Below are 15,234 nucleotides of genomic sequence, written 5' to 3'. Positions count from 1 at the left end.
TCCCTAAACATACTTTATAATCTTTTTTCCTATTTCTATTATATTTCTGACATTTTCTTTAAAAAATGTCCCCAAAAATCCTTCCCAATCGCTTTTTTCCTATTTTCTTTAAAAAATGACTTTAAAAATCTACTAAATACTACTGTAAAAAAGTTTTTTGCTGTTTTATTATATTATTTCAATTATAAATACAGTTCATAACCTGTTTTTTCAGTTTCTATTTATGTAATATTTTGTCGGTCCATAAATTATCTCCTTTTTGAGCTGGAATTATTGATATAATTTTATTGATATACGCATATTTTACATTTATATGAATGATCTGTCTTTCTTACCCATAAAGAAACAGTAGAAGGGCAAGAACAGGCAAGTTGGTGGCAGAGACGTAGGCTTTTTGTTGAAAGCACACGAAGATCAGGATCACCAGAGTAGCAGGAACGACATAATTGCACTGTACCAGAAAACAGACAGAAATATGCATTAGAGATTTTGTGTCAACAGCTAAGTAGGTAAATGGTGCATTATAAGATTTAAAAGCGACACCAGACACCCACCATATCCCAGAGAAAGTTGGCCAACCAGTAAAGGTATGGCTGCACTCCACTTATAAACTGCATGTGCTTGGCCTTATTCACTCGCTCCTGAATGAGGAAGACAACGAAGCTGGCGGGGACGAAGGACATGGCGAAGATCACACAGATGGAAACCAGCACATCCACTGAGGTAGTCATTCTGAAATGCCACAAATCAGGGTTCAGAGGTTAGAAGAACATGACCAATGTTCTACTTAAATGTAATTTAATCAATGTTTCAATCCTTACAGGGCCACTTGAGAAAGCTGTTCCTTGGTCAGATTGAGCGGATGGTTGAACGCAGTGATGCCAAACTGACGGGGATCTTTGCCAGGTGGTAAGTTGGCACGCAAGATACCATTGTTCATCACACTGAGGAAGGCTCCAATACTGTGCCAGCCCTTGTTATTGAACCATATCTAAAAACAAAATGCCAGTTACGATCACTCCAAGTAGACTCACAATGTCTATAATTGGATGAAAAATAGCATTTGTCCATTTGTCACCCACCTTCACATTATTTTTAGTGTCCAGACCGTTGATAAAGGCAGACAGGCTTTTCAAGAAACGGTCAGCAGCTGATCCAGAGTCCTAAACCCATATGATAAGAAGAAATACTTCATGCACTATTCCTAAGAGCTATTTGATCAATATCCTAAGAGTCAACTTTTTGGCTTACCTTCCCCAGTTGAAAGATTTCCCTGACTCTAGAAATGGCATCATCGATTTCCTCAGCAGGAGGAAGTACCTGAGTGCTTCTAGCGCCCAATGAAAATCCTCCATATCTAAATTCATTCACCCAAATCTTGTTCTTCAAGCTATGAAAGAAACAATCCATTAATATGTTGAATAACGCAGTTTAAACTATTCCAGTTCATGTGGATAGACAATAAGTTCATACCTTTTCCCAATGATCTGTGCGTAGGTCTTCACTAGATAGTCTGAGATGTTTCGTCCGGTTAGGTTCTGGAGGGTCTCGGTTTCACTGAGCTTCATCTGAGGAGGCGGCAGTCCACCTGCACCAGCAGGGCATTCTGGGAGCATCTTCTTTTTGCCATTACAGCTGCACTCACAAGCAGGCGATGGGTTGTCCATGGTCCAGTTTGTCGATGTGAAAATGTCCATAACGCTTTCTGCCACTTCTAGAGTAGACCATTCCTCATCGCCCATTGTACAGGGAGCCTCACTAAAACCGTGCGAGAAGACAAGCTTAGTTTTTCTGAAATTAAAAAATAATATTTGCAGTTTCATAAAATGTAAGTTACTTACGGAATTGGTCCTCCTTCCATGCATCGTGTTCCAAAGCCAGGATCATCTAACAAAGCGTTGAGTAATTTTTGTGTGCTTATATCATGTGGAGCATCATCACTGTGAGAAAGAAAGACCACGTTTAATTTAAATGGTTCCGTGCAAGCATTTTAAATTTATGTTGAGTAGTACGTTGTCCTTGTCTTACCTGATGAATGTGAACTGTTCTTCATACATCCAGGGATTAAGAGCCAAACTGGGATATTTTCCGAATGGTGGCACAATGAGACTGAATACCAGAGCGATGCACACAAACACAGCAGGAAGAACAATCTGCAAAGAGAATCAGAGTTGATAAAAAAAAATCATAAGCCTAATTAGACTATAAAACCCACTGGTGTTAGTAGTCTCTACGACCTACTTATGTTTACAGTGTTTTGGGAAAACCATTGGCACAAATAGTTAGCGTTGTTTTTGGGAATCAAAGAAACCACTGGCACCAACAGTGTCTATGATCTACTTAGGCTTGCAATGTTTTGGGGAATCATAGAAACCTCTGGCACCAACAGTTTCTGTGATCTACTTAGTCTTACGATGCTTCTGGTAAACGCAGCCTAGGTTTATTTATTTATTTATTTAATTAACTATATTTTCCATTCCTACCTGTGCAAAGAAGCCTTTCCTTGAGCGCCGAGCATAAAGAAATCTCTTCCACAATAAAGCCACAAACTGCTGCCTCGTCAAACTCCAGCCTTTCACCTGATATGATCCTTTCCCATTGGAAACACTCAAATAGTCTGTCTCTTTTGATTCTGGTGGTAAAATATAACAACAGGAATTAGCAACAGCACATTTAAAAGAAACCACAGGTATTAAGACTTGTATTGTCTAATATAGTGTGAATGATGTATTTTACTGAAATATGTAGTAGAAAAACAATGAAATATTTACGTTTTCATCGTTTTATACATATTTTGGACTATGGGGGGTGCCATTAGTTCATTGATGTTAAATGGTTGCACTTGGTGAGCTACTGGTGCTTCCTTTCACTATTTTTACCACAGCACAACTCAGAAAATAAAATACTGATACAACGACCACAGCTACTTAAAGTGTTTACAGGTGGCGATGGATGTAAGCATAGGCCTAAACCAAATGCCGTACCACAAGGAGTCTAAACACCCCGGATATTGAGTGAAATCCATGCTGAGAAACTCCTTCAGTGAATGCCAGTATGGCATCTAGCGTTTCTTATCTTTGCCCTTCATAAGCTTTCAGTTGCTGTGGTCTACTAAAAGCCTCAAAGGCATTAGGGCTAAAGTGGAGAGAATAAAATCATGGGTCTTTCGGAAGTTTTATTCATCCTCAGGCATCCTCCTATTCAGCAGCGAAGACTTACTTCGCTTCTCTTGTTGCCCTTCAACTGAAAATTACAACTAAAAGCCACACACTGTGGCATCGTATCATTATTTTCTTTTCCAAATTGTGTTGTGGTAAAAATAGCAACATGTAGCATCTGTAGCTCACCAAGTGCAACCATTTGAGGTCATCGAAATAATTGTGTGCTCCAAAGTCCAAAATATTATAAATAGATGTGGATTTTTTTAAATAAAGTAAATCTTTCATGGGTTTTCTACTACATATTCCAGTAAGTGACAACAGATATTTGCCTGACTCAACTGTAAAGATACAGAATAGATGTTTAGGGTATGAAGATTTACCTGGATCAACATCAGAGTCATTGCAGTCAAAGTCATCGTCTTCAGTTAGGGGTCTGAGGCAGCTCTGGTGGTCAGCGCCAAATGCGTGTCGTCTATGTCTGGGCACCGGCAAAGTTCCATCTAACAAAATTATAAATCCAAGATTAAATCTTTTTCTTTCTACTGCTTACTCAGTTTACTAGAGAGCTAATACTGAGGTACAAGTTTACCTGAGATGATTTCAGTGTCAACTCCACTGTCCTCTGCCACTTTAAGGAAAATCTATAAAGACAAGAATGATCATTAATAACTTGCATACGTAGTCAAAAATCACAGCTAACATTCTAAAGCTACACGTACCTCTTCAAGTGTAGTATCTGAGACACCATAGCTCGAAATGCCAAGGTCAGCGAGACGATCATCCAGGTCATGGAAGAGCTCAACGAAAGCACCATCTTTGGCAGACTCGTACGGCAACACGTATGTGATCTCGTGACCGAGGTCTTCCACCATGCGGGAAGCAGGAACATGCTTCAGGATTAGACTGGAGATGAGGGCCACATCAACAGGAACAACGGGAGATTCAGGCCATGTAGTTCCTGCAGAACATATTGAAAACCTCAGTAAAGATTCAGTTATAATGTGATGAACTGAAAATCTATCAATTATTTTTAAGTTTTGAGGTTGCTTACCAATTGCTGTGGCGGCTTCGCTCTCTTGATCACTACCTAGACCAGCATCCGAGCTGCTTTCAGATGCATTGTCATCCTAGAAAACCAATGAAACAACAGTGTTGGCATATTAGCTATAAAAAAAAATCAATATGTTTGCTGAGTGTTCTTGCAACTTGAAGTGTACTTACTTTCTTAACAAAGGACACAGTGCTACTCGAGTTCCTGCAAGAACTGAGAGAAGGCTCAGTGTTTTTCTTCACCAAGGTAAGATAGTATCCAGTTCCCAATTGAGTCTTAAGAAAGAGCGAAGAGCCCACGCAACAAAGCTTTCCATGGGATATGATGGCAATGCGATCGCCCAGAATATCCGCTTCATCCATATGATGGGTTGAAAGAAGGATAGTCCGACCTAAAAAATACCACGTAGTCCTTAATGTTTCAATCAGATCTGATGGTATTTTCTTTGCTTTTAAATACAACATATGGGGTAGTTACCTGCACGATATTTCAGAAGAAGGTCCCAGATGCCTCTTCGAGCGTAAGGGTCCACACCTGCAGTGGGCTCGTCTAAAATAACAACCTTTGACCCTCCAACAAAAGCCAGGGCTACTGAGAGCTTTCTTTGCATACCACCTAAGGAGAACAAAAATGTAAGTTTGCAACAAATCAAACAACTAACAAATCATAATGTCTGAGGTCGTAATGCCACACACCTGACAGCTGGCTGGTCCTGGATGTGCGTTTGTGTGGAAGGCCAGTATCAGTCAGAATTTGCTCCATCTCAGCCTTCACTTCCTCCTCAGACAATCCCTTCAGACGAGCGTAGAACCAGATGTGCTCTTCTACTGTCAACCTGAAATACGACAGGTAGATTAGCATCCACAGAACATATCTATACCTAATCTATATTTATAACCTCAAAAGGAAAGTTCACCCAAAAATTAAATTTTTTTCATTAATTACTCTCATGTCGTTCCAAACCCGTAAGACCTTTGTTCATCTTTGAAACACAAATTAAGATATTTTTGAATAATCTAAGAGCTTTTTGACCCTACATAGACAGCAATGCAACTGACATGTTCAAGGCCCAGAAAGATAGTAAGGACATAGTTAAAATAGTTAAAATCGTTGAAACATTTGCATTGCTGTCTATGCAGGATCAAAAAGCTTTTGGATTTCATTAAAAACATCTCAATTTGTGTTATGAAGATGAACGAAGGTCTTACAAGTTTGGAATGACATGAGGGTGAGGAATTAATGACAGAATTTTCATTTTTGTTTGAACTATCCCTTTAACTAATATCAACTAATATTTGACTTGTGTTGTTTTCCAATGATTTTTCTTATAGGTCTGATTAAGGCACTTACATGCTGAAGAGGACATTGTGTTGTGGACAAACTCCGAGGCTCCGTCTGATGGAACTGAGTTCTGAGCGAATATCTTTGCCCATGATATATGCCGTGCCAGAGGTGGGAGGGAAAAGGCCAGTAAGGATAGACCTAAATCATTGAAAGCAAATTGGAAGGTTAGATATTGAAACCAAAAAGAAGAAACGAAATTCAAGCAGCTATTACTCCAATCCATATGATCCTTCAGAAATCATTCTAATATGTGACCCTGGACCACAAAACCAGTCTTAAGTCGCTGAGGTATATTTGTAGCAATAGCCAAAAATACATTGTATGGGTCAAAATTTTGGATTTTTCTTTTATGTCAAAAATCATTAGGAAATTAAGTAAAGATCATGTTCCATGAAGATTTTTTGTAAAATTCCTACTATAAATATATCAAAATGTAATTTTTGATTAGTAATATGCATTGTTAAGAACCTAATTTGGAGAACTTTAAAGGTGATTTTCTCAGTATTTTGACTTTTTTGCCCCCTCAGATTCCTGATTTCAAATAGATGTATCGCGGCCAAATATTGTCCCATCCTAACAAACTATACATCAATAGAAAGCTTATTTATTGAGCTTTCATATGATGTATATATCTCAGTTTTTAAAAATTTAACCTTATGACTGGTTTTGTGGTCCAGGGTCACATATGCTAATTTGAAACAGTGATACATTTTATTCAAGATTCTTTGATGAATATAAAGTCAAATGTGAACTTACATTGTGGTGGTTTTTCCAGCTCCATTGTGACCTAGGAAAGAAGTTATCTGCCCCTCATAGAAGCCAAGTGTCAAGCCATCGACTGCTAGCTTTCTGCCATGACGATAGACCTTCACAAGATTCTCAATGTAAACTCCCAATTCAAGGTGAGTGGGTTCCTCTTCAATGCAAACAGCTTTAAAAAACAAAACAAAACACAATTAGTCAATTTTGAAAACCGGATATGCCGCTAAACATAGCTGCATATGCTGTTTTAAAGCATGGCAGCTAGTTTGAGGTGGTTTAAGCTGGTCCTGTGCTGGTCCTAAGCAACTACTGCTTAGGATCAGCTCATAACCAGCTCAGGACCAACTAAGAACCAGCTCAAACTAGCTGCCATGCTTCCAAACAGAATATGTTGGTTTTTTCAACAAGGATTGTGCAGTTTTTTAAAGCTTTTTAATCAGTATAAGGTCATAATATGAAAATAATCATCAGTTCAGAATTGTACTATTGATATATCCCTAAAAACAACTTTCTTACTTCCAGCATTGCCCTTCTTTCCATGAATTGCAGTATTGTTTGTGTTGCTTTCTCCAAACCAGTAGGATTTAGTGAAAGGGAAGTACCACGGCCTGGGAATGCCATACTGGCCTGGGAACACGGCCTCAATGTACCAGGTCATGACCCCATACAGGAAGGCATCAAAGTACATGAGAATGAGGCAGGTGGTGAGGTTGTAGTTGTCTTCTTCCATGGGACTGGAGAAGAGGTTATTCCATTGGATGCCCACTCCCTGCTCCTCAAACAGGGCAAAATATTCACAGCCAAATCCAAACGCTACTGGAGACAGTAAACTCTGTGGACACAACCAAACGAAATGTTAGTGGTGCTGTTTTTTTCTGCCCTGAAGTACACGTATAATGTTAGTCAAGGTTTGTTGAACCAAAATTAATAATTTAGTTTTACACCTCATGTACTACATTGCAAAAAAAATATTTTCTGGTACAAGCTCTTGGTTTTCATCAAAAATATCAAAAAATTTTCTTCCGAAGAAAAACGAAAGTCTTAGGTTTGGAATGACATGAATTCTCAGTCTTGGGTGAACTATCCCTTTAAATCAAGTTTACTCCAAGCAAAATGAGATAAAAATGTACAGACTGAGATTGCCTATTAGCTCTCTGTCACTTAATCTCAGGTTATTCCAGCAGGACCTGTGATAAGCCTACTATAAGTCACTTTAATGACAAGTAACCAGTACTGCGCAGGATCAATCCGCTTTGGTAGACCCCAGGGTTTAAGTGCCTTGGTCACAGTAATCTCAGTACTCTTCAGCGCTGACTCACCTCTAACTGAACTCTTGTATTAATAGCCCAGATATGTAATCTATCACCAGCATTTAACTAGTTTAAACAGGAACCACCCCAGTGAAGATTCCTTGTAATCTAGTGTCAGGAACCAAAGCCTACAATGGGTTTAAAGTGCGATTTTACAGTTAAGATATTCTCATCGCACCTGTAAGGCATTTTAGATAACGGGAGCAGTATAAAGTAGTTTCCTTATGCAATATACTGTATGATAACCTAATGCACTTGGCCAACAACCCATGACGCTGCACACATTTGCATTTGCACTTTGTAACTGATATTTACTTACAGCTATGACTTTGGCGCTGAAGCCCACGTAGTCTTGCCAAGCCACGCAGAGCACATACGGCAGGTAGAGGGTGAAGTAAATAATGCCGCCACAAGCCGCTGCCAGGTTGGCTCGTGCGAACGCCCTACTGATCAGAAAACACTGCATGATGGTTACCACAGCGAATGAGCCCAGGAAGAGGAAGACTACCCCAGGGTCACTATAGGGCAGGAGATTACCCATCTGGAAAAATAAAAGAAATAAGGTTTATTATTTCTGTTTTGCTTCTATCGAAGATGATTTTTTTAAAGAATGCCACATAATGAATAATATTCATTATTAAAATTAATAAAAATAATCAGGGTTACTATACTATGACGCCGTTTTAGTGCCATGTTAAAAAAATAATAATAATGTACTATATAACTAATGTAAGATTACAATATTAAAGTCGTGATATACTTTTCGAGAATTAAGTCAAAATTATTAGAATAAATTCGTAGCAATTATGATATTAAAGTTATAATATTTTGACAGTATATTCTAGCCTTTTGCATATACAAATGGCCAAGATTGGGAGCATTTTGGGAGATATTCCAAAGTCTCAGCTTTCCAAATCTGTCAGTTTTATAGCTTTTATGTAAACTTTTTTCTCGCAATTTTGACTTTATTCTCGAAATATTTCAAATTTATTCTCAAAATTTTACGACTTTAATCTAAAATTTATTTTTTTTACGTGGCACTAAAACGTGGTATATTTTATATATACAACTAAAACTAACAGAAAAAAAATAATATATATATATATATATATATATATATATATATATATATATACACACACACACATTTATTACACATAATATTACATATTGCACACACACATGTAAGTACTAAAACTACAAAAACACAATGAAATGACTGAAATAATTTCTAAAATAATATTAATAAAAATAAAATATAATATAAAAATAATAAAAACTATAATAGTATCTCAAATATACTAGCTTTAATTTTGATATTTTATATTTAAAATTTCTGTTTGTAGTCATTTTATGTGCTTTTGTCATTATCTGTCATATATTTTATTGTTTTCATATTTCATATATTATTCATTTTCATATTTCTATTTAGCTTATTTTACATCAGTTATGGTCAAGGCAAAATTTCACATTTTTATCTGTTTTTTTTCCCCTTGGCTTTTTATTATTTTTATTCTTTTTTCTATTATTATTGTTGTTGTTATGATAAGTAGTACAATAAAAAGATAATATTCCGATTAAATAACTCTAAGGGATGATGAAAGAATAATGGCCATAAAGTCACTTGGCACTCTTAACATAAACAATCCTAAGATAGAAAAAGTCAAAATTGCAAACTGTCTTAAGATCTGCCTTTTTTTAGCACCTTGAGTAGAAGAACGAGCAGGCTTGCACTGATGAGAAGAGGAATGAGGCTGCTAATGAACCAACTAAACCACAGGATCCCATTGTCCAATCCCATAATCCTCATGGTTTCCTTGAGCCGGGCCTCCTTCTCGTAGACGACTCCTTTGATGATGATGGCCACCGAGTACATCCAGGCCAGAGTCATGAAAAGCGGCATGGAACGGCTCATAATGCGAAGGAAACTACAGAAGAAGAGCAACATTTTTAATAATTGTTCCTACTGTTACAGAAAGACTAGCATAAAACAGTCTGGACAAGCATGCAATGTATAAATTATAATTTGTCAGCTCTGTTATTTGATTAGGTTTATTTGCAGTGCAGTGGAATACTTACATATCGTCCACATAACATGGATAAGGCATCTGTTGGATGTAAACTCCAGTCTTCTCTTTGGTCCCAGTAACCGCTCTGATGATGCTGTGTTCAATCACATCCTGAAGGTAAGTAAATCCTCCCCAAATATAACGCAAATCCTCAAACGGATCAGCCCTGGGACCAGGATCCCAATACCTGCCAATCAATAGAAAAGAACAATAAGCATTTGATTTCATAGCACACTATCTAGTCTCCATTAATGTGCACTTAAGAAAAGAAAACAGTGACTTACCCATCTTTAATCTTGTTTGTACGCTCCACATTGTCGATGTCCATGCGGATTTTGTAATTGACGTGTGGAGGGAGTTCAGAGCTGTTGGACTGAACGTCCAGGAACACAATTCCCGCCCAAAACTTTCTGTTATCCAGAAGACCCATGGATTCATTCACTAGTTTCTCCTCTGTGCTCACAGGTTCAAGTTTATCCAGGTTTACACACTGTAAAAAACAACACCATTCAGTCACAATGTGGCTTTATCTGTTTATTGATAGTGAGTTGATTTTATTTGGCTGAATTAGACTATAAACACGCTACAGTGTGTGATTAAATCAATAACTTTTATCACTGACCTAAAATAATCTATTTGACCTGTAATAGTCTTGTATTACTGTAAAAGGGAACTTTTGACCCATTAAAAAAAGACTGCGTGTTGTTTGTCTTCTTCAGTCATGTTTGACATCTCTTAAATTAATTTTCACTTCCTTTTTATCTTTCACATCTCATTTTGTCAAACTAACTTGCGTCATTTTCTGAATTAGATATAATAAAAACTCAAAAACCCATACAATTCATGAAACAGGTCATGCAAACACATTTGGCACGTGTCTTTCTCCCGAAATCCAGCCGGTTGTGACATGCATGTGCTATGCGACTTATGATTGGTTGTTGACTTGTTTTATGTGAAAGTATGTATGTGGGAGACAGTTGGATTATGAGATAGAAAGGAAACCTGTAGGAGGGGAAAAAAGGGAAAAGGTAGCATGAAAGAGAGCTGTTCTGACCTCCATGAAACGGGATATGCTCATAATGGCCTGGTCGGTCTCATTGAAGACGTCCCGCCACGTAAACGCCGTTCCGTGGGGACGCGTGTCCTCGGAGTGCTTAGACAAAAAGCTTATAACGTCCTCCACACTCCACTGAGTCCCAGCCAACTGGGCACTAAAGAAATTAGCAGTGGCATTGTTTCGAAGAAGCGTCTGCAATTGGAAGAATAAAGAAATGGAAATTAAAATGAGGTAGTTTCCGATCTACACTGCAACCTCCAGCCATTTAGGGGCAGTAATGAGAGTAAGATAGATCATACCCGCATCAGATTAATTTCTTCACTGTTCTCCATGAAGTTCCAAACCTTCGGTCTGGCTTCTTCCCACATTCCGCCTAAATCTCGTAGAATTCCGAGCTCCTGGAATGTCTTGTTGACCTGGGAAACAACAAGGATGTTAATCAACAAATCATTGCAAGTACAATGAACATATGTGACCCTGGACCACAAAACCAGTCATAAGTGTCAATGTTTTGAAATTGAGATTTACATATCAGCTGAATAAATAAGCTTTTCATTGATGTATGGTTTGTTAGGATAGGACAATATTTGGTCGAGAAACGACTATTTGAAAATCAAACAAATCTAAATATTGAGAAAATAGCTTTTAAAGTTGTCCAAATTAAGTTCTTAGCAATGCATTTTACTAAACAAAAATTAAGTTTTGATATATTTAATGTAGGAAATTGACTAAATATCTTCATGGAACATGATCTTTATTTAATATCCTAATGATTTTTGGCATAAAAGAAAAATCAATAATTTTGACCCATACAATGTATTTTTGGCTACAAATACACCCGTGCTACTTATGACTGGTTTTGTGGTCCAGGGTCACATATGTGTGTCTTTTAGGATAGGTACCTCATGAATGATCTTCTGTGTTGCAGGGTTGTGTGGCGTGTAGAGGATCTTCCCCATCAGGAGAGGTTTCAATGCTCTCCAGATCATTCGAGAGATGGGACTGGCTTCCATGTTCTTCATCAGGTTGTTACAGTATGGAGCTAGAAAAGCAATACATGAGAATATACATTTAAGGATTAGTTCACTCCAGAATTAAAATTTCCTCATTAATCTAGTATATAAAAAATACTAAGTAAGTTCTGACGTACTTGTGGTGTTGTCATAGACTGAAACTGGCTCATCATCACTGTCATTGTGGCTGCCAAACAGTGCCTGGAAGTTGCTGTCCTCGTACCAGTTGAGGGATTTGATCTTAAGGCCGCCACCTTCCGGGTGTCCACACACAATACGGGACACTGCCTGGTACATCAGACTTGGTGAACCAGTGGCGTTTTCTGTCAGAAACAGGATCTCGTTTCGCAGGTCACTCCAGCTCCTCATACTGGCCAGCTGAAGGAGTAAGAGAGGATACAATTATAATCGTAAAGTCAAGAAGGCTGATCAATATGTCATCACACAACAAATTTACTTAAGAAGTTTACATTAGTTTGTTAAACAGGCGTGTTGTTTTTTAAAGGATTAGTTTATTAGAGAATTCAAATTTCAATGTCATCTAAGATGTTCATGTCTTTCTTTCTTCAGTCGAAAAGAAATGAAGGTTTTTGAGGAAAACATTCCAGGATTTTTCTGCATATAGTGGACTTCAATGGGGATCAATGGGTTGAAGGTCCAAATTGCAGCTTCAAAGGGCTCTACACAATCCCAGCCAAGGAATAAGGGTCTTACCTAGTGAAACGATCAGTCATTTTCAAAAAAAAAGAATTTATAATTTTTAATAAAGAATTTACGTATTTTTTGCACTAGCTTGACTTCATGCATTACATAATCACATTGGAAAGGCCACGCATGACAGATGCAGAAACCCAATGTTTACAATGCGAACGTGCAAAGAAAGTCAAACAAAAGGTAAACCAACAATGTTGGATGATTTTGAAGATGAAGGAGAAAATAAGATCGAGTTTTTCCCCCTACCCTACCTTTCTGAACCAGTGTACTAAGATGATGAACTAAACATGTGTGAGCTTTCCAATGTGTTTACGTTATGCATGATATCGAGCTAGTGTGAGATGAGCATTTGTGGTTAAAATGCTAGTTCACTTTCAGAACAAACATACATTTCAGTACAGATAATGTACTCACCCCCTTGTCATTCAAGATGTTAATGTCTTCAGTCATAAGGAAATTATGTTTTTTGAGGAAAACATTCCATATAATGGACTTCTATGGTGCCCCGAGTTTGAACTTACAAAATGCAGCTTCAAATGGCTCTAAACGATCACAGCCGAGGAAAGAAGGGTCTTATCTAGCAAAACGATTGGTTATTTTCTAAAGAAAAAATACAATTTATATACTTTTGAACCTCAAATGTCTTGTCTAGCTCTGTGTGTACTCTGTATAGAGATTAAAAAGTATATAAATTGTAAATGTTTTTAGAAAATAACCGAAAAATTCTTTCACTAGATAAGACCCTTCTTTCTTCGACTGGGATCATTTAGAGCCCTTTGAAGCTGCATTTAAACTGCATTTTGAAAGTTCAAACTCAGGGGCACCATAGAAGTCCATTATATGGAGAGAAATCCTGAAATGTTTTCTTCAAATAACATCGTTGTTCTTTACGACTGAAGTAAGAAAGACACGAACATCTTGGATGACAAGGGGGTGAGTACATCATCTGTAAATTTTTGTTCTGAAAGTGAACTACTCCTTTAATCCTCGGCTGGGATTGTGTAGAGCCCTTTGAAGATGACCTTCAACCTATTTCTTTCCGACCGAAGAAAGAAAGGATGACTTGGATGACATGGGGGTGAGTAAATTATCAGGACATTTGAATTCAGGAGTGAACTAATCCTTTAATATCAAGTTAATGTGTCTTAAAACAATTAGTGGAAGGGAAAATTCTGTCATCATTTACTCACCCTTATGTAGATCCAAACCCGTATGTTCCTTTGTTTTTGTTTTTCTTATTATTCATCATTCAGACTCCACAGGATCTTTGAAATACAGTGCACAAGTAGTTTGGACTACTATCATGACATTTTTATGGTGCTTTTGTGTGCTTTTTAAAGCATGAAAGCTCCAGTTTCTATTCATTCTAATTGTAAAGAAGTGAAACAAGTGTTTCCTTTTGTGTTTCACTGAGAAAAAGAAAGTCATACGGGTTTGGATCAACATAAGTGTGAGTAAATAAGAAGAATTTTAATTTTGGGAGTACATCATGACAGAAAATTGACAGAACTATTAGGAGAGATAATGTTAGTGTTTCATTATTCACTCCAGTGCAGGCTGTGTTCACCTAATCCTTGAAAGCTACTGTCATTGTCTAACTCATGTTTAGGTCTTTTACCCAACAATCCCAAATCCAGAAAGGCAATGCCCCAAGGGCCTGTCAAAACGCAAACTAGCTTTAGACAAACAAACCCTCCCATGAAAAGCTGGTTCTGCTTTTTCAACACACAAAGGGCTTTGTCAAACATAAAATAAAAGTCTATCATAAATGCATTTCTAAGCTGGGAGGTTTGCTTTTCGAGGTTGGCTGACAGGAAAAGAAATGTTATTCTGTGCTGGTCACGACATCTCACCGTTAAATTTTTATTATAAATCTTAAAACTAGTTTAAGTGTGCCTCTATTTAATCTAATTGCTGTCAAAGAGAAACTGAAACATAACTGATTTTTTTCTTTCCTATAGGTAGATTTTCAAACTCGAGTCAACTTGAATTTTAGGAGGTACTGTAAGGGAAATACCAAAACTGGCTATGTTCGGATAAGCACACTGCTCTTACTATTTCTGTCATACATAGTATGTATACTGTGCATATACAGTAGTATGCAGTAAGCACTGGGTTAGTATTTCGAACACATCCACTGAGTAGAGAAATGCTTCTCCAGGTCATTCATTTTAAAGCAGGTGTGGACAAAGCTGTGCAGGATAAACCCATGTGAGCCTTACGGATCTGACTCAGCAAGCAAATAAAGTCAGGTGCCGCTAATTTTGTGTAAAAGTGCACAGAGAATGGAGGGCGGAGGGTGCAACAGATGTCCTACTGCATAAACAAAACACTCGCACAGAGGGGGAGAGAGAGCAAGAAATCAAGAAAGAATAATGTGCCAACTAACATAACAAAGCTTGATCAACTTGCATGCAAGTTTTTGAATTAGAATTCAGAAAACAGATAGGCCTACTGAATCTCATTCTATTTTTAATAAGCTGATTTCTGCACATGAAACAAGTTTTGGCTGAATACTATTTTTTTTAAGAAAATGTGGTTTCATTCATACAAAATCTGTGGTAATTAAGATTTAAAACAAAAAAATAAATAATACTTTTATTTAGCAAGAACAGTAAATTGATCATTGAAGATTAGTATTATTAATTTAATCATAGAAAATATTTCTTGAACAGCAAATCAGCATACTAGAATGATTTCTGAAGGATCATGTGACACTGAAGATTGGAGTAATGATGCTGAAAATTCAGCTT

At 37.3% G+C, this 15,234-nt stretch overlaps 1 protein-coding gene across 2 annotated transcripts in view; it reads right to left on the bottom strand.

Moving 5' to 3' along the window:
• abca1b (ATP-binding cassette, sub-family A (ABC1), member 1B) overlaps positions 1-15,234 on the bottom strand; it is a 41,776-nt gene that overhangs the window by 9,557 nt on the left and 16,985 nt on the right. The window contains exons 8-34 of one of the 2 annotated variants that reach the window (XM_073821033.1): positions 11,905-12,145; positions 11,657-11,796; positions 11,054-11,170; positions 10,752-10,946; positions 9,982-10,187; positions 9,708-9,884; positions 9,334-9,556; positions 7,948-8,169; positions 6,835-7,150; positions 6,313-6,487; positions 5,563-5,694; positions 4,908-5,047; positions 4,690-4,827; positions 4,383-4,603; positions 4,213-4,288; positions 3,881-4,119; positions 3,751-3,802; positions 3,542-3,661; positions 2,484-2,632; positions 2,029-2,153; positions 1,842-1,940; positions 1,474-1,758; positions 1,252-1,390; positions 1,083-1,163; positions 822-991; positions 555-732; positions 336-451 (exon numbers count right to left, since the gene is read on the bottom strand). In XM_073821033.1, the coding sequence (XP_073677134.1) occupies positions 336-451; positions 555-732; positions 822-991; positions 1,083-1,163; positions 1,252-1,390; positions 1,474-1,758; positions 1,842-1,940; positions 2,029-2,153; positions 2,484-2,632; positions 3,542-3,661; positions 3,751-3,802; positions 3,881-4,119; positions 4,213-4,288; positions 4,383-4,603; positions 4,690-4,827; positions 4,908-5,047; positions 5,563-5,694; positions 6,313-6,487; positions 6,835-7,150; positions 7,948-8,169; positions 9,334-9,556; positions 9,708-9,884; positions 9,982-10,187; positions 10,752-10,946; positions 11,054-11,170; positions 11,657-11,796; positions 11,905-12,145 (4,472 nt within the window). Of the gene's footprint in view, positions 1-335; positions 452-554; positions 733-821; positions 992-1,082; positions 1,164-1,251; positions 1,391-1,473; positions 1,759-1,841; positions 1,941-2,028; positions 2,154-2,483; positions 2,633-3,541; positions 3,662-3,750; positions 3,803-3,880; positions 4,289-4,382; positions 4,604-4,689; positions 4,828-4,907; positions 5,048-5,562; positions 5,695-6,312; positions 6,488-6,834; positions 7,151-7,947; positions 8,170-9,333; positions 9,557-9,707; positions 9,885-9,981; positions 10,188-10,751; positions 10,947-11,053; positions 11,171-11,656; positions 11,797-11,904; positions 12,146-15,234 lie in introns of both variants that reach the window. The other variant, XM_073821032.1, reaches the window with a different exon arrangement.

Source organism: Garra rufa, chromosome 16 (genome assembly GCF_049309525.1).
Source record: "Garra rufa chromosome 16, GarRuf1.0, whole genome shotgun sequence".
In the NCBI taxonomy this organism is placed as follows: Eukaryota; Metazoa; Chordata; class Actinopteri; order Cypriniformes; family Cyprinidae; genus Garra; species Garra rufa.
This window is presented reverse-complemented; position numbering and strand designations above follow the sequence as displayed.